The sequence below is a fragment of the Eucyclogobius newberryi genome, unplaced genomic scaffold, assembly GCF_026437365.1.
Source record: "Eucyclogobius newberryi isolate DKJ021-1_F unplaced genomic scaffold, fEucNew1.0.hap1 SCAF_13, whole genome shotgun sequence".
Taxonomy (NCBI): domain Eukaryota; kingdom Metazoa; phylum Chordata; class Actinopteri; order Gobiiformes; family Gobiidae; genus Eucyclogobius; species Eucyclogobius newberryi.
The window spans coordinates 2048696-2071909 of NW_027315757.1; the positions used below are offsets into that span (position 1 = coordinate 2048696).

A 23214-nucleotide genomic window follows, 5' to 3' on the forward strand; every position below is an offset into this window, starting at 1 on the left:
CCAGAAGAACAGATCACTTATAGGAAGTCTGAAAAACACTTTCAGTAGAAGATCTCCTATAAATAAATAAAAACTCCCATAGACAAATAAATAAATAAATAAATAAATACATAAATACCATTGCCTGTGATCCCGACAGTAATTGCACATGAATATGTGTCACGACAGCACATAGATTGCACATGAATTTCACAGTAATTGCACATATGACAGAATTGCACATCAGTATTAGGTTAGGTCAGTATTGCGAGTGTTCAGTACTAACAGTTTTTGTTATAAAGTCTGACAGCAGCAGGAAGGAAAGACCTACGGAACCTTTCCTTCACACATCGAGGGTGGATTAGTCTCTCACTGAAGCTGCTCTCCAGAGCGGACAGAGTGTCCTGCAGGGGACAGAGTGTCCTGCAGGGGACAGAGTGTCCTGCAGGGGGTGACACTCATGGTCCAGCATAGATGTGAATCTAGCCAGGACCCTTCTGTCCCCCACCTCCTGCACCGAGTCCAGAGCACAGCCCAGGACGGAGCTGGACTTCTTGATGACTCTGTCCAGCCTCTTCCTCTCCCTCTCTGTGATGTTGCTGCTCCAGCAGGCCACACCGTACAGGAGGGCTGATGCCACCACAGAGTCGTAGAAGGTCTTCAGGAGTGGCCCTGTCACTCCAAAAGACCTGAGTCTCCTCAGGAGGTAGAGCCGACTCTGGCTCTTCCTGTACAGTGCGTCTGTGTTATGAGTCCAGTCCAGTTTGTGGTTCAGATGAACACCAGGTACTTGTATGAGTCACTCTCTCAATGTCCCGTCCCTGGATGTTCACTGGTGAGGGGACAGTGGGGTGGCGTCTGCGGAAATCCACCACCATCTCCTTGGTCTTCCCCGCGTTGATGAGGAGGTGGTTCCGCTGACACCAGTCCACAAAGTCCTGCGCCAGTCCTCTGTATTCCGCGTCATCGTCGTCCGTGATGAGTCCGATGATGGCAGAGTCGTCAGAGAACTTCTGCAGGACACAGCTGTCCGTGTCATGTCTGAAGTCTGCAGTGTAAAGGGTGAAGAGAAAGGGCGCGAGGACAGTGCCCTGGGGCGCCCCCACACTGCAGGTCCGAGTGTCAGACACACAGTTCCGGGCTCTCACAAACTGGGGTCGGTCTGTGAGGTAGTCCAGGATCCACTCTGCCAGGTCATACTCCACACCAGCCGTCTCCAGCTTGTCCCTCAGGACCTGATGGTGTTGAAGGCGCTAGAAAGATCGAAGAACAGAATCCTCACAGAGCTGCCAGGCTTTTCCAGGTGAGAGAGAGAGCGGTGCAGCAGGGAGATGACGGCGTCCTCCACTCCGATGCCAGACCGATATGCAAACTGCAGCGGGTCCATGGCTGAGCTCACGGTGGAGCGGAGGTGGTCCAGGACCAGCTCCAGTGTCTTCATCAGGTGGGACGTGAGAGCCACTGGCCTGAAGCTGTTGAGGTCTTTGGGGCGCGGTGTCTTGGGCACAGGTACCAGACAGGAGGTCTTCCAGACCTGTGGTACCACCCTCAGCTTCAGGTTCATGTTGAAGACATGCTCCATAACTCCACACAGTTCATCTGCAGGACTTAAGGAGCCTGGGGCTGATGCCATCAGGTCCTGCTGCCTTCCTCACTTTAATCCTCTTCAGCTCACTCCTCACCTGTGCTGCTGTGACAGTCAGTGGTTGGCAGGGGGACCGTGTGCTGGGGGGATGGGTGAGTCCAGGTGAAGTGGGGAGCTGATGGTCCAGGAACAGATGCAGGGCATTGTCCAGCTGTGGAAGAGGGAGCATGCAGCTGTGCAGGGGGAGGGACGGGTGATCGATCAAACCTCAAGAAGTGAGCATTTAAATCATTCACCCACTGTAGATCCCCCTCTGTCTGGGCAGGGGGGATTTTGAAGCCCGAGATGGTTTTCAGGCTCCTCCACACTCCCTGAATGTTCTTTTGCTGCAGCTGCTCCTCCATCCTCCTCTTGTAGCCGGCCTCAGCCTGCCTGATCTTCCTCCTCAGCTCCTTCTGCACAGTCCTCAGCTCCTCCTTGTTCCCTGACCTGAAGGCTCTCTTCTTCTCCTTCAGCAGAGCCTTCAGTTCACGGTTAATCCATGGCTTGTTGTTTGGAAAACACCGCACCGTCCGGGAGGGAACAATGTTCTCAAAACAGAAGTTGATGTAGTCCGTGATGCACTCTGTGATGGTGTTGATGTCCTCCCCATGTGGGTCATAAAGCTCAGTCCAGACAGTGGTGCTGAAGCAGTCCCTCAGAGCCTCCTCGCTCTCCGCAGACCACATCCTCACCTCACGGGACACCACAGGCTGCCTGCGCACGATGGGTTCATACACAGGCCTCAGATGTACAAGGTTGTGGTCCGAGCTGCCCAGGGGAGGGAGGGGGGTCGCTCGGAGCTAGCTCACATCACAACAACACAACGAAAAACGCTCAAATCCAGCCGAAAAAAGTCAAAATAAGTTAATTTAAAGCGATTCCAGTGCGTGTCCCGATCGTTCGTGAAGTTCCTCTTTCATATAAACGTGTATATAAACGTGGACACGCCGTACTTTAGCGCGGCCGGAGGGCGCGGGGGGGGGGGGCTGGTGGGCTCGCTCGGAGCTAGCTCACGTCACAACAACACAACGAACGCAACGAAAAACGCTCAAATCCAGCCGAAAAAAGTCAAAAACAGTTGAATTAAAAAACTATTCCAGCGCGTGTCCCTATCGTACAGTAAAATAGAAAAAATATACTAACTATATTTACAAAATATAGGAGATAAAGCACAATAAGTGTGAGAAAGAAGAGAGAGCGTTTACACCGGGCTGCCAGCTGTACCAGCGCCTTATGACGAACAACTTCCGAACAAGAGCATGTTGAATATTGGTATTGGAGCAGCTGTTTCAGCTGATACTATGTTTGTAAGTGTATTACTGGTTTGACTGGGCTGTTCTCCACACTTAAAGTTTAATGCTTTAGATACATTTCCACTCTTTAATTTTGCAGATCCATTGGCATCAAAGTCATGTAAAAAACTTAAAACTATCATAACAGTCAACTAGAACCACTATAAATCAATCAACTTAGCAGTATGTCGGTGTAATCCCTCATTCGTCCAGGCGTGTTCCATAGTGGAAAAAGCTTCAGTTGTAGTCATCTGGACTCAGTTTGAAAAAATAGACGTTTCGACTCTCATCCAAGAGTCATTGTCAATAAAAAAATTTAGATCGAGAACTCCGATATTAATCGGAGTTGTTTGTTTCAACAGAAACTCCCCCCTTGTATCTACCGAGCCTATTCAGAATTTTAATGGGCTATTAGAATCCTCTTTGTCTTTGTGAGACCCTGGCTCAACCACCCTGAGGACCTGATTAGCATTTAAATGTCCTGGTCCTGGTCCTCTACATTTCCAGGGGTTCAGTATACCATTATAGATACCAGGAAGATAGAATCTGAGCCCTCCATTTCTGTTTAAAGAAGGTCTTTCTTTTTTAACAAAAATAGCTTCCTTGACTCCTCTTTCAAACCATCTTTTCTCCTGCTTAAAACCTTCACCTCACCGTCTTCAAACGAGTGATTAGAGGCTTCAAGATGGAGATGCACGGCACTCTGAGGTCCTGAACTTGTATTTCCTCTGTGCTGATAAAGCCTCTTGTGTAGAGGCTGTTTCGTCTCACCTATGTAACGTTCTTTACAGCTTTCTTCACTGCATTGGATCGAATAAACTACATTGCTCTGTTTTTGAGTCGGCAACTTGTCCTTAGGGTGAACCAGTTTTTGTCTTAAAGTGTTTCCTGGTTTAAAATAAACAGGGACTTCGTGTTGTCTAAAAATTCTCTGCAGTTTTTCCGACAGGCCAGACACATAAGGGATAGAAACACCCTTCCTTCTCTGTTCAGTTTCCCTTTTGTCCTGCTTCTGGTTCTCTTCACTCTGTTGAGAGCCTTCGGACATGTTTTTCCTCTTTCTTCTTGCCCTCTGAGCTGGTGGGCACACCTTGAGCTCTGTGTTGTAAGGTTCTGATCACACCCAGCTTGTGCTGTAGTGGGTGGTTGGAACCAAAGAGCAGATACTGGTCCGTGTGTGTAGGTTTCCTATATACTTCTATTTGGAGTTTCCCGTCCTCTCCTCTGATCGTGGAACAATCACTGGTATCTATAATGGGTTACTGAACCCCTGGAAAGGTAGAGGACCAGGACAAGGACATTTAGATGCTAATCAGGTACTCAGGGTGGTTGAGCCAGGGTCTCACAAAGACAAAGAGGATTCTAATAGGCCATTAAAATTCTGAATAGGCTCGGTAGATACAAGGGGGGAGTTTCTGTTGAAACAAACAACTCCGATTAATATCGGAGTTCTCGATCTAAATTTTTTTATTGACAATGACTCTTGGATGAGAGTCGAAACGTCTATTTTTTCTAACTGAGTCCAGATGACTACAACTGAAGCTTTTTCTACTACAACTTAGCAGTATCAAAAATAGAATATGAAAACATTTTACACTACACACAATACATCATATTAACAGCATTAAACACAAGACCATATTTAACAACTGTAGAATACAAATACTATCACAAAATATAAGCTCCAATTAATGAATCTAGCAATTAAACAATATTACTTTGACTTAGTATTTACTTAGATGTATAAATATGTATATTGCACATTAACCCACTGAAATAAATGCTACATCACAACATAATACAGTTATTTTATTCATATTGTAGCGACCCTCGTCTCTAGTGCGCGTGCGCGGTCTCTGGGGCGGAGCTAAGAGCGGCTCAGGAGACCAGGTGGTTTTTGATGTTCCTGTTCCATCACCATGGTTACGGCCAACAGTAACCAACTCTGTTCAAGAAATAAAGTGACAACTTGTGAGCACTAAACCTGCATTACTGACCTGAGCGAGAAGTTACAATATTTACACCCAAACCAAAGCACAACCCGCTCCTTTAACGTCTTAAACTAACGTACGGAGCGGCACAAGCGGTGACGCACTCGGATAACGCACGAGGTGCTCGACGCGCGTTTACCATAGACTTTGAATGTAAACTGGACGCTTCGGCCGCGGCGGTGTGGAACGGCCATAAGACGGTTCAAATAAAGTCAGCTCTCTTACAGCTGCCGCTTCAATGTTCGGTCTCTCGCGTCTTTAAACTCATTGCGCCGGCTTCAACTTCTGCCGCGCGGAAGACGCGTGCGTCGCTGATGCTCCGCGCCATTGACAGCGATGTCAGAGTTTACGTCTTTTCTAGCGCGAATTTCGCGATCTATGGAAAGTTTCAGATAGTTTAGATTCTAGAACGTAAAGGATATAGAATGTGAGTGGTAGATTTTTAATGAGTCCAGATCCGGTCCGTCGTAGCGGTACACATCCCTAGTTGCAATGAGCGCTGGACAACACCTTGGGCAGAAACATCTGATTCGGCCATAAGGTGACACCGGAGTCATCCGAGCTCCAGCTGAGAAGTGTGGGACTGACCGAAAGGGCATGCAACTCACTAACCCTTTTTGCAGAGACACTGGCCAACAAGAATGCAGTTTTACAGGAAAGCCATTTGATGTCCGCCTCTGCCAAGGGTCCAAAGTCCCACATTGGAGCGCGTGGCGCAACCGAGGGCCGCAAACTACGAGCTCTGCGTAGAAAAAGTGAAACCAATTTATGGCTCAACACGGTACAGTTGTTGACCAAACCATGATAACAAGATATGGTAGCAACATATATTTTCAGGGTCGACAGGGACATCAAGGAGAGATTGGAGAAACTCCAGGATAAGAGGCACTGAACAGGACAACGGATCTTCACCGTGGGCAGAACACCACTGGGAAAACAGGTTCCACTTGTTCCCATACTGCTGATGAGTGGAGGCAGCCCTGGTATTCATAAGCATTTGTTTAACCGCATCGGCAAGGCCAGTTAGCTGTGGCTCGGACTCGCCAAGGGCCAAACCCACAGCCGGAGACGTTGAGGATTTGGATATAGATCTCTCCTGGCCGGAAGAGGCCACGGAGGGTCGTATCAGATTGTACAGCAACTGAAACCACGGCTGTGCCGGCTATCAGCAATAGCCTGTGACCCTCTTGGGGAACCCTCTATAGCAGTGGTCCCCAAACTTTTTGACCTGAGGGCCACATTGGGTTCTAAAATTTGGCCGAGGGGCGGGGCCAGGAAAATATGGTGTGTTTGTGTGAACTAATGAATTACTATAAATTACACACAAGATTTGACCTGTAACTTGTAACAAAGCAACAAATGCAAGGCTCAACGTACAAATTGTTTTCCAAATGCATTAAATAAGGATTCATTTAATTACATTTCAGTTGAATAAACACAGCAGGAAAATTGACCTTCTATTTCAGTGGGAACAGTGTTGATGCCAGTGCATCAAAGTAAGTTTTGTTGTGGCCATTCTCAGAATCGATCCTTTGGTGTTGGTCAGTGAAGCTAGATCTGTGACGTTTGTTCATGTTCATGACACTGAATGTCACACATATGCAGGTCGAGCCAAACAAGACCAGCATCTTCTGTGCGTCCTCCGGCGGTTTGGAAAACTCGTTCAGTGAAGCATAAAAGTCGTTAAGTTTAAGAGTGTTGGACCGTTTTTTAATAAGCCGTTCTTCTACCCATAAATGATTCATATCCATAAATAAAAAATCTTAATGTCACTAGAATAGTCAAACATTTTGACTGTTGTTGCACGTCTGTCCTTCTCACGTCTCCAGTGGTTGGACACTTTGTCCATGTTGATGCTTGGTTTGCTTCTTGCTGTGACTTTATGCTCACGCATCAGTAGTGATGCGTATTTTACACCAGGGTCTCGTGACGCACGCGGCGCACTCTCAGTCCGCTTTAGTCCTGCTTTAGAACAAATCACAGCTGTCTCTAGTGTCCCCTCTGTCCCCTTTGTCCTTGATGACTCTGTGTGGCTGATTTACCTGAGTCTTCACATCTGGATCATCTGCTCCTGAGCGCGTTACGTTGTGACATGAGATATTTACACAGAAATATGCTCCAGATAATGATGCACATGTGTCTTTTGACTCGTGAGTCAGGTCTGGCCAAGAAAGTCTCATTTACACAATAGTGACTCACCAGTGTCTGTTGAACGGGTCCGCTCTGCCGGACTAAAAAGGCTAATTTCTCAGTAAATATGATTCTGATTGTAATAAAACACACAGCGATTTGAAACTAAAAATGTAGAGAACACGACGTGTCCCCTGGACAGTGTCCTACTGTCCACAAGAGTCTTCTACAGTGTGTCAAACACTTTGTGCTTCCTGCTTGATGGGCCCTAGTGGCCGTTTGTGGTGAATTTTATTTTCTGCGCGCCATAGATCTTATGTGCGAGCAGTGCGCAGCTGCGCAGGCGCAGCTTAGAGGGAACAGTGCCATCTCTTGGGGAAATGTGGGCATTACAGGTGAAAGGTAAAATGAACGGCCACAGTATCGCGAGTTTGAATCCCGACTCCGACATTTGCTGCATGTCCTCCTTTCTCTCTCATCATTCCCCTTCCTTTCTTTCTCATTCCATCTACTGTCTAATAAAGCCTACGGCAAAAAAATATATATATTTTAATATAACTTGGACAAGCTTGGCGGGCCGTAGTTTGGGAACCACTGCTCTATAGGGTCGGCCAAATCAGTGGAAGTGGAGGAAATGTGTATAGAAGGACCTGATGCCACGCGTGGGCCGGCGCATCCTTCCCGGCGCCCTTGCGAGGGAGAACCATAGCTAGCAGTGGGTTGACTCTTCTGAGGTGAACAAGTCCACTTGCGCCTGCCCAAAAAGTCCCCAAATCGTGTGCACCACCTCAAGGTGGAGGGACCACTTCCGGAACGGGTTGTTGCCGTGAAAGAAAGTCTGCAACGGAATTACTGCCTCCCGGCAGATACACGGCTCTCGGGGTGGACCGATGAGGCGCAGCCCATCTCAACAGTTCTCAACACGAGACACCTCGGGGAGCCGAGCCGATCTGACACCTCCCTGATGGTTGATGTGCTAAACCATGGAGGTGTTGTCCAACCGAACCAGAATGGGTTTCCCTCTCAGGTGTGGCAGAATATGCCTGAGCCAGATGAACAGCACGCAGCTCCAAAACATTGATGTGGTTTGAGTGGTCCCGATATGGTAGGACTTTCAGTCTGTTGGCCTGCAAAGGTGAAAGGGAGAGTCCGAATGGGAGCACCCGGAATTGCCAATCACTGCCTAGATAGGCAAACCTGAGAAACTGCCCATGTTGAGGTGCAATGGGCACATGGAAGTAGACCTCTTTGAGATCTACAGACGTGAACCACTCCCTGTCCGTGAGTGACTGATGAACCTCTCCTGTGGTGATCGTGTGGAATGGCAACACCTTCAGGAAATGGTTGAGTCCCCTCAGATCTAAAATGGGACAAAACCCGCCTGTCTTTTTGGGCACTAGGATATACGTGGAGTAGTAGCCTCCGGGTTTCAACAGATGATCTACTGCCTGGATGGCACCTTTGGCCAGGAGGGCAGATGGCTCCTGGGCCAATGCTTCAGCATTTGCCGGGTCTCTGATCATCGTCATCTTGACCCGGCTTGACGTGGGACATGTGTGGCCTGCGTCGGGATTGCAGTCTATACCCTTAAGTCAGCGTGGCAACCGCCCATGGGTCCGATGCATGAGCACCACAGTGGCTAAGCGGAAAAATATCTGCCGGCCGGCCTCAATGTTTCAATTGCGTTCCCCCCGGCAGCTAGGAGCCCGTGGGGGGCGGTGACCAGCACCTGAAGGTCTTGGCTGGTGTCCCGTTGGCGTGGAGCACCGTGAAATCCTTTGTCGGGACCATTTGAAGAGTGGCGCACCCCACCAGACCAGCTTCTTGAAGGTGGCTGAAAATTGGAGCCAGCAATCTGGCGTCTCACAGACCAAGGGGAGGGCCCAGCTCTGTTGAGGTCAGAAACAGAAAGTTGCTGCCTGGTCTGTCGAGCGAGAGCAGTCCGTTCCAATGCTTCCATGGCAGTGGAGCCAAACGACTCTCCCGGTTGCACGGGTACACTGCGAAGGGTCCTGGGTCATCACCTCAGTGAGGAGAGACTGAGCGGGCCAAATCTGCCGACGGGCTTAAACAAGGAAAGACAAAACTTCCCTCGTTATAAATGCAAAAGGCTGTAGCGCTGTCACAAAACAGTAGCAGCAGAATCAACGGCATCACCCCCTTGAAGTGTGGAATCATCACGTGAGCCAGTGAATTGCCTAAGCAACCAGCCCGCGCACTAGAATTATATGCCTTGGTTACCAATTTGTCAGTCACTCGACATTGGGACAGAGGACATCTAACATCCTGGCGTAAGGCTTCCTCGGGTGAGACAATGAGAGACGCAATAGCAGGTTCGACAGCAGGCATGCGATCCAGACCGGCTGCTGATGGATTATGCATGGCGGCCAGAACACGTCTGCTGGACGAGAGCCTCGAAAAAGTGCTCAGATCTTTCCAACAGGCATGCATCTCTTATCTTAAGATACTCTGTGGACGGAGGCACGACCAAAGGCGTAGGAGCACGTCTTCACCTGAAAAAGGCACTGGCAGAGCCGGGCTGCTCAGGCTGCGGAATCTCCACCAAGAAGCCCCAGGGCTTTAAGCAGGACATCCTGTGGGGCTATCGACTGAGCCACTCACAAAACATCCCCAGAACCATGGAAGGATGGTGCCCTCTCCTCGTCTCTAAAATGAGAGGCAGATGCTGCCACGGAGAGAACATGCTCTTCCTCTTCTGTGTTTGTGTGAAGCACTCTGACTTCTGTCTCTGAAAGGTGCTATGCAAATAAAATGTACTTACTTACTTCTGGAGCAAGAGCTGTAGACTTCTTCAAATGAGACCGTTTTCATCAAACTTATGCAAACTGATATTATTCCCATTCTCCAAGTTCATAGCTTACATTTTATCTACAGAAATATTACACAATACATTTCTGAGTGTTTGTCCAGTGAAACCAAAAACAAAAAGTAATTTGCTTTCGTGAAAAGTGTCTGTCATAATATCCTAATAAAGGTCCAAATTCATTCAAATCCAATGTTAAAAGGTCTGAATCCCAATGATCTGAGAGTGTTAGTTTCTTCAAACTCACCTGCCGGAACACAAGCCAATGACTGACGCTCAAACCAGGTGGAATAGTTCTTTTGATCTGCTGTTACTGTAAATGGATTTTCCATATTTTGTGATGTTATGAAGTTAATCCCAGTTTTTCTATTGAAATCACAGTATGTAGTACTGCACTTTTGGAAACATGACAGATTTGGAATGATATAGAACATGAGTGCATAGGATGGTTAGTGTTGTATCTGAGTTGTGTGTGTTGTGTGTGTTGCAGGTGTGTGGACGTGTGCAGGGTTCAGCTGGTGCACTCCGCCGTGCGGGTCAGACAGGCCTACAGCAAACTGCTCAAGAGCTTGCCCCTGGACGTGGCCCTCAGGTGAGGCTCCACCCGTATTCTCATCCACTCAAACACATTTGACTGGTGCATGTCCTTGTGCATGATTAGTAGGGCTGCAACAATAATTAACTGATCATGACAAGCTGACACCAAAAAACAAAGGTAATCATTTTTATTAGTGTATGTAATCATTATCTGGACTATACAGACAAGAATATATTTTATAAATAAGACCTTATTAAAGCAAAACTATTTTAAGGTTTGAAAATAGAAATTGTTAACTATTTTAGTAATGGAATAATTGTGATCAGGACTATGCACAGGCTCTAAAACTGTTGTGTTGATGAGGTTTATGGATTCAGATGGAGCAAGAGTTACATGTGTTTTTAATGGGGAAAAACAAAACAAATTTGTCTGTGAATCATACAGTTGGATATTTGATTGACTTTTGTACTGTCAGTTATTTGAGTAGGCTCTGCCCAGTGTGTGTTCCTGGCCCTCTAAACAAATAATGTTTCCATGCATGGAACATGCATTACTGAGTGACTTGGCCCAAAGGAGCGCTTTTCATGGAGATAAAGTGGTCGTCACCACATGTAAAACAGTTTTAGTTTGCACTTTTGCACGGGTTTGGACTGTTTACAATGATGATGAATAATATGAGATATTGCATATAAGATAAGATAAGATATTCCTTTATTGTCCCACATGGGGAAATTTCATTGGTGCAACGCAGGTAGATACAGAGATAGATACAGAAGAACAGATCACTTATAGGAAGTCTGAAAAACACTTTCAGTAGAAGATCTCCTATAAATAAATAAAAACTCCCATAGACAAATAAATAAATAAATACATAAATACCATTGCATGTGATCACGACAGTAATTGCACATGAATATGTGTCACGACAGCACATAGATTGCACATGAATTTCACAGTAATTGCACATGAATTTCACAGTAATTGCACATATGACAGAATTGCACATCAGTATTAGGTTAGGTCAGTATTGCGAGTGTTCAGTACTAACAGTTTTTGTTATAAAGTCTGACAGCAGCAGAAGGAAAGACCTACGGAACCTTTCCTTCACACATCGAGGGTGGATCAGTCTCTCACTGAAGCTGCTCTCCAGAGCGGACAGAGTGTCCTGCAGGGGACAGAGTGTCCTGCAGCGGACAGAGTGTCCTGCAGGGGGTGACACTCATGGTCCAGCATAGATGTGAATCTAGCCAGGACCCTCCTGTCCCCCACCTCCTGCACCGAGTCCAGAGCACAGCCCAGGACGGAGCTGGACTTCTTGATGACTCTGTCCAGCCTCTCCCTCTCTGTGATGCTGCTGCTCCAGCAGGCCACACCTACAGGAGCTGATGCACCACAGAGTCGTAGAAGGTCTTCAGGAGTGGCCCTGTCACTCCAAAAGACCTGAGTCTCCTCAGGAGGTAGAGCCGACTCTGGCTCTTCCTGTACAGTGCGTCTGTGTTATGAGTCCAGTCCAGTTTGTGGTTCAGATGAACACCAGGTACTTGTATGAGTCACTCTCTCAATGTCCCGTCCCTGGATGTTCACTGGTGAGGGGGCAGTGGGGTGGCGTCTGCGGAAATCCACCACCATCTCCTTGGTCTTCCCCGCGTTGATGAGGAGGTGGTTCCGCTGACACCAGTCCACAAAGTCCTGCACCAGTCCTCTGTATTCCGCGTCATCGTCGTCCGTGATGAGTCCGATGATGGCAGAGTCATCAGAGAACTTCTGCAGGACACAGCTGTCCGTGTCATGTCTGAGGTCTGCAGTGTAAAGGGTGAAGAGAAAGGGTGCAAGGACAGTGCCCTGGGGCGCCCTCACACTGCAGGTCCGAGTGTCAGACACACAGTTCCGGGCTCTCACAAACTGGGGTCGGTCTGTGAGGTAGTCCAGGATCCACTCTGCCAGGTCATACTCCACACCAGCCGTCTCCAGCTTGTCCCTCAGGAGCTGATGGTGTTGAAGGCACTGGAGAGATGAAAGAACAGGATCCTCAGAGCTGCCAGGCTTTTACAGGTGAGAGAGAGAGCGGTGCAGCAGGGAGATGACGGCGTCCTCCACTCCGATGCCAGACCGATATGCAAACTGCAACGGGTCCATGGCTGAGCTCACGGTGGAGCGGAGGTGGTCCAGGACCAGCTCCAGTGTCTTCATCAGGTGGGACGTGAGAGCCACTGGCCTGAAGCTGTTGAGGTCTTTGGGGCGCGGTGTCTTGGGCACAGGTACCAAACAGGAGGTCTTCCAGACCTGTGGTACCACCCTCAGCTTCAGGCTCATGTTGAAGACATGCTCCATAACTCCACACAGTTCATCTGCGCAGGACTTAAGGAGCCTGGGGCTGATGCCATCAGGTCCTGCTGCCTTCCTCACTTTAATCCTCTTCAGCTCACTCCTCACCTGTGCTGCTGTGACAGTCAGTGGTTGGCAGGGGGACCGTGTGCTGGGGGGATGGGTGAGTCCAGGCGAAGTGGGGAGCTGATGGTCCGGGGCAGAGAAGCGAAGAGGAACAGATGCAGGGCATTGTCCAGCTGTGGAAGAGGGAGCATGCAGCTGTGCAGGGGGAGGGGCGGGTGACCGATCAAACCTCAAGAAGTGAGCATTTAAATCATTCACCCACTGTAGATCCCCCTCTGTCTGGGCAGGGGGGATTTTGAAGCCCGAGATGGTTTTCAGGCTTCTCCACACTCCCTGAATGTTCTTTTGCTGCAGCTGCTCCTCCATCCTCCTCTTGTAGTCGGCTTCAGCCTGCCTGATCTTCCTCCTCAGCTCCTTCTGCACAGTCCTCAGCTCCTCCTTGTTCCCTGACCTGAAGGCTCTCTTCTTCTCCTTCAGCAGAGCCTTCAGTTCACGGTTAATCCATGGCTTGTTGTTTGGAAAACACTGCACCGTCCGGGAGGGAACAATGTTCTCAAAACAGAAGTTGATGTAGTCCGTGATGCACTCTGTGATGGTGTTGATGTCCTCCCCATGTGGGTCATAAAGCTCAGTCCAGACAGTGGTGCTGAAGCAGTCCCTCAGAGCCTCCTCGCTCTCAGCAGACCACATCCTCACCTCACGGGACACCACAGGCTGCCTGCGCACGATGGGTTCATATGCACAGGACCTGCAGGAGTGGACCAGTGCGTTAGTGGATGTTTGGAAGTGGTTCTAATAATAATGTCTTTGGCTTTCATTTGCCGACTTTGTCAAATATAGGAACGATTTTGTATTTTGTTTTCACTATCAGCCACTTGCAGTCAATCAAGTCATCAACAAATAATCACTTGATAAATAGTTTAGCAAAATAATCTTTGGTTGCAACAATAAACTATTATCCATAATACATTTTGTTTGTCAATATTCTACGGCTTCAAATGTTATGTAAAAAGATAAAACAAATCTCAATGTCTAATATCCATCCATCCATTTTCTACTGCTTGTTCCCTTTCGGGGTCGCGGGTGACTGGATTCTATCCCAGTGACTTCGGGCCTTAGGCGGGGTACACCCTGGACAGTGGCCAACTTGTCGCAGGGCCTCAATGTCTAATATAATATATAGAAATAATGTTTTTTACTACACATTAGGGGCTACAACTAACCATTGTTTTAGTAGTGGATGAGTCAAAGTGAGTTGTGCTGACAGAAGGTGTTGTTGTTTGACAGTAACCAGAGCCAGTCCAGGCTGAAGGAGCTCTCTCTGGCCATTCGCCAGCACATGAGCCAGGGCTCCTGCAGCACCTTCCACCCACAGGACTTCAGCGACCTCATCAGCTTCATCCTGTATGGAGTCCTGCACCGCGGAGGGTACGCAAACACGCTTTTTTACACACTGACACTAATTAGATTGACATAAAGGAGCTTCTCTCGTAGGGATGTCACGATTAACTGGCTTTTCAATTATTGCAATGATTTTTGTCCACCATAGGTTATTAGTGAGGTTTTTGGAACGGAAATATAATATGCTGTATTAAAGAGCAGGGAAGGCAATTGTTCTAAAACCATATTTTCCTTTCACAGGAATATTTGCAAGTTTAACATAAAAAAGAATACAATATAAATGTTTCTTTCCTTTTTGTTGATAATGGCGACATCCCTGGCCTCCCGCACTCTGACAAGCGTGGGGTGAAAGCAGCCGACCTCTGACCTCCTTTGCTCAAACAAACTTACAGCTGCATTGAGTCAGTAATAGACTTAGGTTTTCTTCAAGTACAAAGAAAATGACCTATTGTGCTTTTGTCTGCTATATAAACCATGTTTGGACCTGTTTTCCCCCTGATGGCTCCACTATGGAGCGTCCACAGATTTCAAAGGCTTTTGTTAATGGTGGTCTGTGGTGCCGTGCTCAGGTCCTGGATCGCAGGGGTCGCCATCATTTGGGCAGATTTTCCCTAAACTACGCAATTAAAATGTCTCCAAATTCAAACTGAAGCTGTTCCTGAACCATTTGGAGTATAAACATTTGGCTAGAATCTTTGTGAAGCTGAGCTTAGTCTTCTTTTGTCTGATTTGTCTACCACTGCACAGGGGACTATCAGATTTCCAATCCAGCCAAGATCTTTGTTCAAGGGACTCTAGACTGTTGGTAATACTGTCGCACATGTGATGATTTGTGTGTATGTGCTGCTAATATCAGTCTGTTGCGTCGAGCGGGGGAAACAGACTTTACCACAAGCTAACGGGATGGGAAAGGGGTCATAACTTTACAACAGGTGGTCCTTGAGAGGCGTGAAGTGCAGTGCGACGCAGCATCATTGAGAGCTGAAGTAAGAGCGTAAAGAGATTTGGCAGAATTTAAGCAGAAATATTGGGTTTGAAAGTGGCTGGAGGAGGAGGGGGCGTGTGCTTCGCTGAGGCTGAGACATTATAGACCAGCCAGGCTGTCGTGTGCGTCTGCACGGGGCGAGTGGCATGAGCACTTCCACTTGAGTTCTCAAATCGGCGAAAAATCATCCATTACGCCTTTAACTGCATTTTAGTTCAATGAGTCGTCCAACCTGTCATAGGCATTTTAAGCGATATAGAACATCATATAAAACTTTAAATAAATTGTACTGGGCAAACACAGGAGGGGAGTTACAATATTGATCTCAAATGGAATAGCTTTTGAACACATTTTCTAATGTAAAGGCCAGATGGCAGAAATTTACTGGAAATGTTTTTACTCTATTGCAGAGGTGTCGAACTCATTTTGGGTCGCGGCCCGAACATGACGTAAAACATAAAACAATAAAAAAAATATAACAAATAAATAGCTTTATAAAGCCTACGCTGTTTTTGAAGAAATTACTGGATCGATTAAAATAAATGACAAAACATTTGTTCTCATAAACTGAAATGCATTAAGAAAAACAAGTGTAATTTCACCAACACTGCTTCAGTTTATGTGTATTACAACTTCAGAGTTGATCTACAGAGATAAACATTTAGTCAGAGGTATTTGGAACTGAAAAATATTGTATTTCACTTTATAACAAAATAAACTTCTCAAGATCTAAACATTTTTTTTAACCTGTTACCATCCACCTATTTTCACCCTGTGCACAATGGTTGGACCCAAATGGCATTGCTTATTAAAAGAGGATCTTATGTTCCACATGTGAGTGTGATGCATCATCTGAAAGCTTAGGGCTTCTAGTTTCTGCAGATGTGCACATGAACACTGTCAGGGCTTCAGAACTTACACTACAGAGGCCCAAACATAAACAAAACATCCTTTTTTAGTCTCGCCTGAATATTGTCAATTTGTAATGGTCCTGAGCATGACATACTTCATTGTGTGCATATGCTGTTCACTTTACATGATGTTTATCTTGTTGACACCAACTGTGTCAAGTTTCAGATCTCTAGGAACAGGCATTTTGGTGCTGTTGACCTTTTTGTATCAAAAAGTATATTCGGAACAAGTGATCCAAATATGTGCCAACTGTGCCAAACTGTTTTATTACAATTTTAGCTCCTCTATTTTCATAAAACATACATTTTGATGTTTTGTAGGCCACTAATAGCAATTATAACTGCTAAAAAAAAAACGTGAAAATGTGTAAATATGAGTTTACCCATGAATTTCCCATATAGAGGTTAAAAAAAAAAAAAATTATATTTTTATTTTCTTTTTGTATTGGTATAATAATACATATATCTAACAAAATGCACGTCCAAAAGGCTAATAAACTCAGAAAACGTTATGCGCAAAATCCTGCCGAGAAATCTGGCTCTTCTGTGTCAATAAGGCCTTTGTCCCGCCCCTCTTTCTAAAGCTAATCTTATTGGCTAGAATAATATGTCAATCAAACTCTGCTACGTCATTCGCACGCGGCGCTATTTAGATGTAAACAGACTAATCCATGTGCGCCGCAAGCGGCGCATTTTTTTTTGCGGAGGCTGTAGCAAACAAACCCGTGGACAGAAAAAATCGTGGATGGTCTCATTCTGTAGGAAACAGTCTGAAGAAAAGAAGGATATCCAACATTATTTTATAGGTCAAACAGGTCATTTGTTATGGACGGAGAAATGCGCCGGACAAGCGCATTCTCGTCCGGCGAGAAACGAAGAAAAGTTTGTTTACTTGACAATATCTCGAAATCGGAAAACTTCAGGAAAAATACAAGTGGATATTGTTTTTCAATGGTTCCTTACGGACAGACTGAGTACAAGGATGAACAGAATTAAAGCCGTTTCGTCCGTCATAAACACAAACAGGACATGCGTTTGTAAAAGTTAAGACTTTCTCACAAACTATTGGCAATTGCTTCTTGGGGCATATTATTCAATGTAAATCAATGACATATTCGTTTTGTTGAGAAAATAAGCTTTAAAATGATGTATGGCTTGCTGGTATTGACCACGGAAATAAAAGTGATGTAAGAGAATATTTGCGATATAGAAAATGCTCGCCGGCCACAGGAGGATGGGAACAGGTTAAATGTACTAACTAACATTTCCACGTCTCTGCAGTCATCTATAGTCATCTGCAGTCATCTGTAGTCATCTGCAGTCATCTGTAGTCATCTGCAGTCATCTGTAGTCATCCTATAGTCATCTGCAGTCATCTGTAGTCATCTGTAGTCATCTGCAGTCATCCTATAGTCATCTGCAGTCATCTGTAGTCATCTGCAGTCATCTATAGTCATCTGCAGTCATCTGTAGTCATCTGCAGTCATCTGTAGTCATCTGCAGTCATCTGTAGTCATCCTATAGTCATCTGCAGTCATCTGTAGTCATCTGTAGTCATCTGCAGTCATCCTATAGTCATCTGCAGTCATCTGTAGTCATCTGCAGTCATCTATAGTCATCTGCAGTCATCTGTAGTCATCTGTAGTCATCCTATAGTCATCTGCAGTCATCTGTAGTCATCTGCAGTCATCTGTAGTCATCTGTAGTCATCCTATAGTCATCTGCAGTCATCTGTAGTCATCTGTAGTCATCCTATAGTCATCTGCAGTCATCTGTAGTCATCTGTAGTCATCCTATAGTCATCTGCAGTCATCTGTAGTCATCTGTAGTCATCCTATAGTCATCTGCAGTCATCTGTAGTCATCTGCAGTCATCTGTAGTCATCTGTAGTCATCCTATAGTCATCTGCAGTCAAAATACAAACACACGTGGAGCGTTTAAGGAGGTTAAGTTACTCCTCTTGCCTTGAAAATATAGAATTAAAAAAGTTGGGGCAGTGCATGAGCCACAGTGTTCCATCAAACCAAACTCTTGTTGAATCGTGGGCCAAATATTATGTACAAAATAAAACAATACAAAATATAAGAAATAAATAGCTTTTTTACAGCCTAGTAATAGTTGTAGAGACTGTTGCACAAATGTGCAGCAGGTGAAAGACTGAGTCCAGATTCATGCAGGAACAGGAACATGGACTTTTGATGTGATTTCTGATGTGAAATGTTCATATCACAGACATGTTTCTGCTCAAACTCAATATGAGCTCGCTATTTTCATAGTTTAAGTTGATCTTAGTGACAAATCATTCATGTTGTGACTCAAATGAAGTCATTGTGTTTGTGTCACAGTCACATTAGTGTGTCACAGTCATGTTCAGACTTAATCACACTCTGACCTGTGTTTTTAGCTGCGGCTGCCGATCTGTCCAGGTTTGTAGAGGATGTTTTCCTCAGAGCATCATCACAGAAGTTAGTTTTCTTGTTGTTAGCTCCACATTAGCTCCACTTTTTGCAAAGCTCTAACGTCCACAAAACGGTCTCATTTCTTTCTTCCACGCGTTTCCCAAACCACACGTCTCTTTCCTCGCTCAGACTTCTGCTCTCAGGTGTGTAATGCTGTAAAGTGCGCAAACGCGTGTCTTACTTCCCTCAGCACTTCTCCCTCTGCAGCACACACAGCACTGAAGAGCCGCGCGGGGAGGGGCGGCCACCAGCGGCATTGTGGGACGTGTAGTTTTAGCGATAAAAACGGTTTACGGATGTAACTACGGTTCTATGAACGCAAAAAAAATTACATAAAATATGAATTTGAAATGCGGGCGGATTAAAACGTTTGGCGGGCCGGATCCGGCCTGTGGGCCGGATGTTTGACACCCCTGCTCTATTGAATGTGAATGCTCCTCCAGGGGGTGTTATCACCTTCAATAATGATTCAATTCAATTTATTTTTGTAACGCCCAAAATCACAACGGTGTCCTCAAAACATGGACCTCAAAGGACCTCAAAACATGAGAGGTGGAGATGACAGACCATGAATGACTTTGTACAATAGAATATGATTTGAGTATTTGACCATGTTTTCAAAGCTGCTTTGGCTGATGAGACTAAATAACACATGTCCAGGGAGTGGTTCACCTCAGTTTACTCTCAGTTCTAAAGGAAACACTTCCCTTTGCTTTCAACAACGTTCAACTGGGCACTACTACTACTCGAGTATCAACTGGACTGTGCCTCATATAGACCTATTTCTGTCCTGAATGTGGACCATCGTTTATTCACCTCAATTATGTCCAACAGAATGGAACAAATCCTCCCAAACTGAATCCACAAAGATCAGACACAAGACGACATAAGACCATCTTTACACACAATGAGACACACACAAGACGACATAAGACCATCTTTACACACAATGAGACACACAAGACGACATAAGACCATCTTTACACACAATGAGACACACAAGACAACATAAGACCATCTTTACACACAATGAGACACACACAAGAGGACATAAGACCATCTTTACACACAATGAGACACACACAAGACAACATAAGACCATCTTTACACACAATGAGACACACACAAGAGGACATAAGACCATCTTTACACACAATGAGACACACACAAGACGACATAAGACCATCTTTACACACAATGAGACACACACAAGAGGACACAAGACCATCTTTACACACAATGAGACACACACAAGACGACATAAGACCATCTTTACACACAATGAGACACACACAAGACGACATAAGACCATCTTTACACACAATGAGACACACACAAGACGACATAACAAAGCTTTAATTATTAGTTTGGACGCTGAGAAGAACACATTTCAAATAGCGTATTTAATTATAAAAACTATTGGGGCTCTTTGCAATGGTCCAACATAAAAAATGAAAATCAATGGTCATCTGACCATTGACTCTGGAGAGAGGGGTGACAGGGCTGTGCCTGGTCTCTCCTCCTATTTGCTTTGTATTTGGAACCACTGGCCCAATTAATAAGACAATCAAAAACAATTCACGGTGTTACATTTGATGGGATGGAACATGAAATGACCTGCTGCACATGATGTTCTATTCTATTTGACCAAACTAGACATTTCCATACCAATGATACAAATTAAATGAAAAAAACAAACCCTGAAATGATCTCATAAGATAAGATATTCCTTTATTGTCCACACATGGGGAAATTTCATTGTTGCAACGCAGGTAGATCCAGAGGAAAAGATAAGAAAACTTATAGGAAGTTTAAAAAACAATCTTAATAGAAGAATTCTTATAAACAAAAACTCTTATAAACAAAACCTCTCATTCTGGCATCCTCCTCTGACCTTTAGAATGACCTACCCATTTAAATGAACAGAATCTTTTCTATATTTAGTTGTTGTCCTTCATAAAGAATGATCAACAATCTTATTGATTCTCCTCTTTACTTCCAAAAAAAGATCTTGAAAAATTTACTCTTATCCCATACTTAAGTCGAAGTCAACAGTTAAAAATGAATCATGTTTTACCAAGTTTTCTCCATCTATTCCTGTATTTTTTTCTTCCTTTTTTTCAAATGTATAAACATATAAAAATAAACGGAGTGAGTAGAAGACCATAGAGAAAAGACGCAGACCAAAATAACAAAACAAAAAAAGTGAAATCATGACGCATAGAACCCATAGAAAACCTCCCATTTAGTCCATAGTCTTGTCGAATTTGTCCCATTTTCAAATTAAGCTTGAATGTAATATTTTCCAATTTACCTATGTCCAGTATAATGTTAGTCCAGTCCTTGGTCATTGGTGCATTTTGTGTCATCCATTTTTTTGTAAGAGCCTTTTTCTCTGCTGCCAGAGAGAGCTGCTGGTTGTGTCTGTGGCAGGAGTCGTGAGGCCCAACCACAGGACAATCCCAAAACACATGATATTGGTTTGCTTCCTGCTGCCACATCCTCTCCAACAGTCTGCTTCCTGCTGCCACATCCTCTCCAACAGTCTGCTTCCTGCTGCCACATCCTCTCCAACAGTCTGTCTCCTGCTGCCACATCCTCTCCAACAGTCTGTCTCCTGCTGCCACATCCTCTCCAACAGTCTGTCTCTGCTGCCACATCCTCTCCAACAGTCTGTCTCCTGCTGCCACATCCTCTCCAACAGTCTGTCTCCTGCTGCCACATCCTCTCCAACAGTCTGTCTCCTGCTGCCACATCCTCTCCAACAGTCTGTCTCCTGCTGCCACATCCTTTCTCCAACAGTCTGTCTCCTGCTGCCACATTCTCTCCAACAGTCTGTCTCCTGCTGCCACATCCTCTCCAACAGTCTGTATCCTGCTGCCACATCCTTTCTCCAACAGTCTGCCTCCTGCTGCCACATCCCCTGCAACAGTCTGCCTCCTGCTGCCACATCCTCTCCAACAGTCTGTCTCCTGCTGCCACATCCTCTCCAACAGTCTGCCTCCTGCTGCCACATCCCCTGAAACAGTCTGCCTCCTGCTGCCACATCCTCTCCAACAGTCTGTCTCCTGCTGCCACATCCTCTCCAACAGCCTGCCTCCTGCTGCCACATCCTCTCCAACAGTCTGTCTCCTGCTGCCACATCCTCTCCAACAGTCTGTCTCCTGCTGCCACATCCTCTCCAACAGTCTGTCTCCTGCTGCCACATCCTCTCCAACAGTCTGTCTCCTGCTGCCACATCCTCTCCAACAGTCTGCCTCCTGCTGCCACATCCTCTCCAACAGTCTGCTTCCTGCTGCCACATCCTTTCTCCAACAGTCTGTATCCTGCTGCCACATCCTCTCCAACAGTCTGTCTCCTGCTGCCACATTCTCTCCAACAGTCTGCCTCCTGCTGCCACATTCTCTCCAACAGTCTGCTTCCTGCTGTCACATCCTCCCCAACAGTCTGCCTCCTGCTGCCACATCCTCCCCAACAGTCTGTATCCTGCTGCCACATCCTTTCTCCAACAGTCTGTCTCCTGCTGCCACATCCCCTGCAACAGTCTGCCTCCTGCTGCCACATCCTCTCCAACAGTCTGCCTCTTGCTGCCACATCCTCTCCAACAGTCTGCCTCCTGCTGCCACATCCTCTCCAACAGTCTGTCTCCTGCTGCCACATCCTCTCCAACAGTCTGTCTCCTGCTGCCACATCCTCTCCAACAGTCTGTCTCCTGCTGCCACATCCTCTCCAACAGTCTGTCTCCTGCTGCCACATCCTCTCCAACAGTCTGCTTCCTGCTGCCACATCCTCCCCAACAGTCTGCTTCCTGCTGCCACATCCTCCCCAACAGTCTGCCTCCTGCTGCCACATCCTCTCCAACAGTCTGTATTTCCCTGTGAGTCATGGGCACTTTGACATGGGCTTAGAAAGAAACCAGACACACTTTTCCAACAGAATGTGATCCTGTGGTTCTCCAGTGAGATGTACTTATACTTTCACACTCTTCATCCTCCAGAACAAAGTGACCCTCTCTTTCCCATTGACCCTTCATGTGTCATGTGACTGTCCAGACTCTTCATACATTTGTGTCATTTAGATATTAATCCTTTTGAAAGGTCAGATTTATAAGCTTAAATATGTTTTCAGTCTAAAGGCTATAATGGTCATTACTTTTAATGTCTTGGTTATGATAATGGTTATAATTTGAATACTTTAGTAGGGGATAAATGTGACTGACCGTGGCTAAACCAGTTACATGTCTTCCCGGAGACATTCTGAGTTATTCACAGATTCTGAAAGTGTGAATTCAAAGTCAAGGCAAGTTTATTTGTAGAGCACATTTCATACACAAGGCAATTCAAAGCTTCACAGCAGGAAAAATGCATTCAAATCACAAAGAAATGACAGAAACAGAAATACAATAAAATTAACTAAATTAAAAATTATCAATCCAACTGATTTTCTAAACTAATAAAATCACAAACAAAAGAGAAGAGTGCAAAGAAAAAATCCTTTCAGTCATATGCGCAGCTAAACAAAACTGTTTTATCTTAGATTTGAACATTGTCAGAGCAGAACCTGTCTCACATCTTCAGGAAGACTGTTCCAGATTTTAGCTGCATAAAACTGAAACACAGATTCTCCATGTTTAGTCCTGACTCTGGGCACCAGCAGGAGGCCGCTCCATGTTTAGTCCTGACTCTG

At 45.7% G+C, this 23214-nt stretch overlaps 1 protein-coding gene across 1 annotated transcript in view; it reads left to right on the forward strand.

The window, feature by feature from the left end:
* The window catches only part of smg1 (SMG1 nonsense mediated mRNA decay associated PI3K related kinase), a 185572-nt gene that overhangs the window by 79043 nt on the left and 83315 nt on the right, over positions 1–23214 (forward strand). Inside the window, exons 18-19 of the mRNA XM_072442335.1 lie at positions 10334–10435; positions 14060–14200. Coding sequence (XP_072298436.1) covers positions 10334–10435; positions 14060–14200 — 243 coding nt within the window. The remainder of the gene's footprint in view (positions 1–10333; positions 10436–14059; positions 14201–23214) is intronic.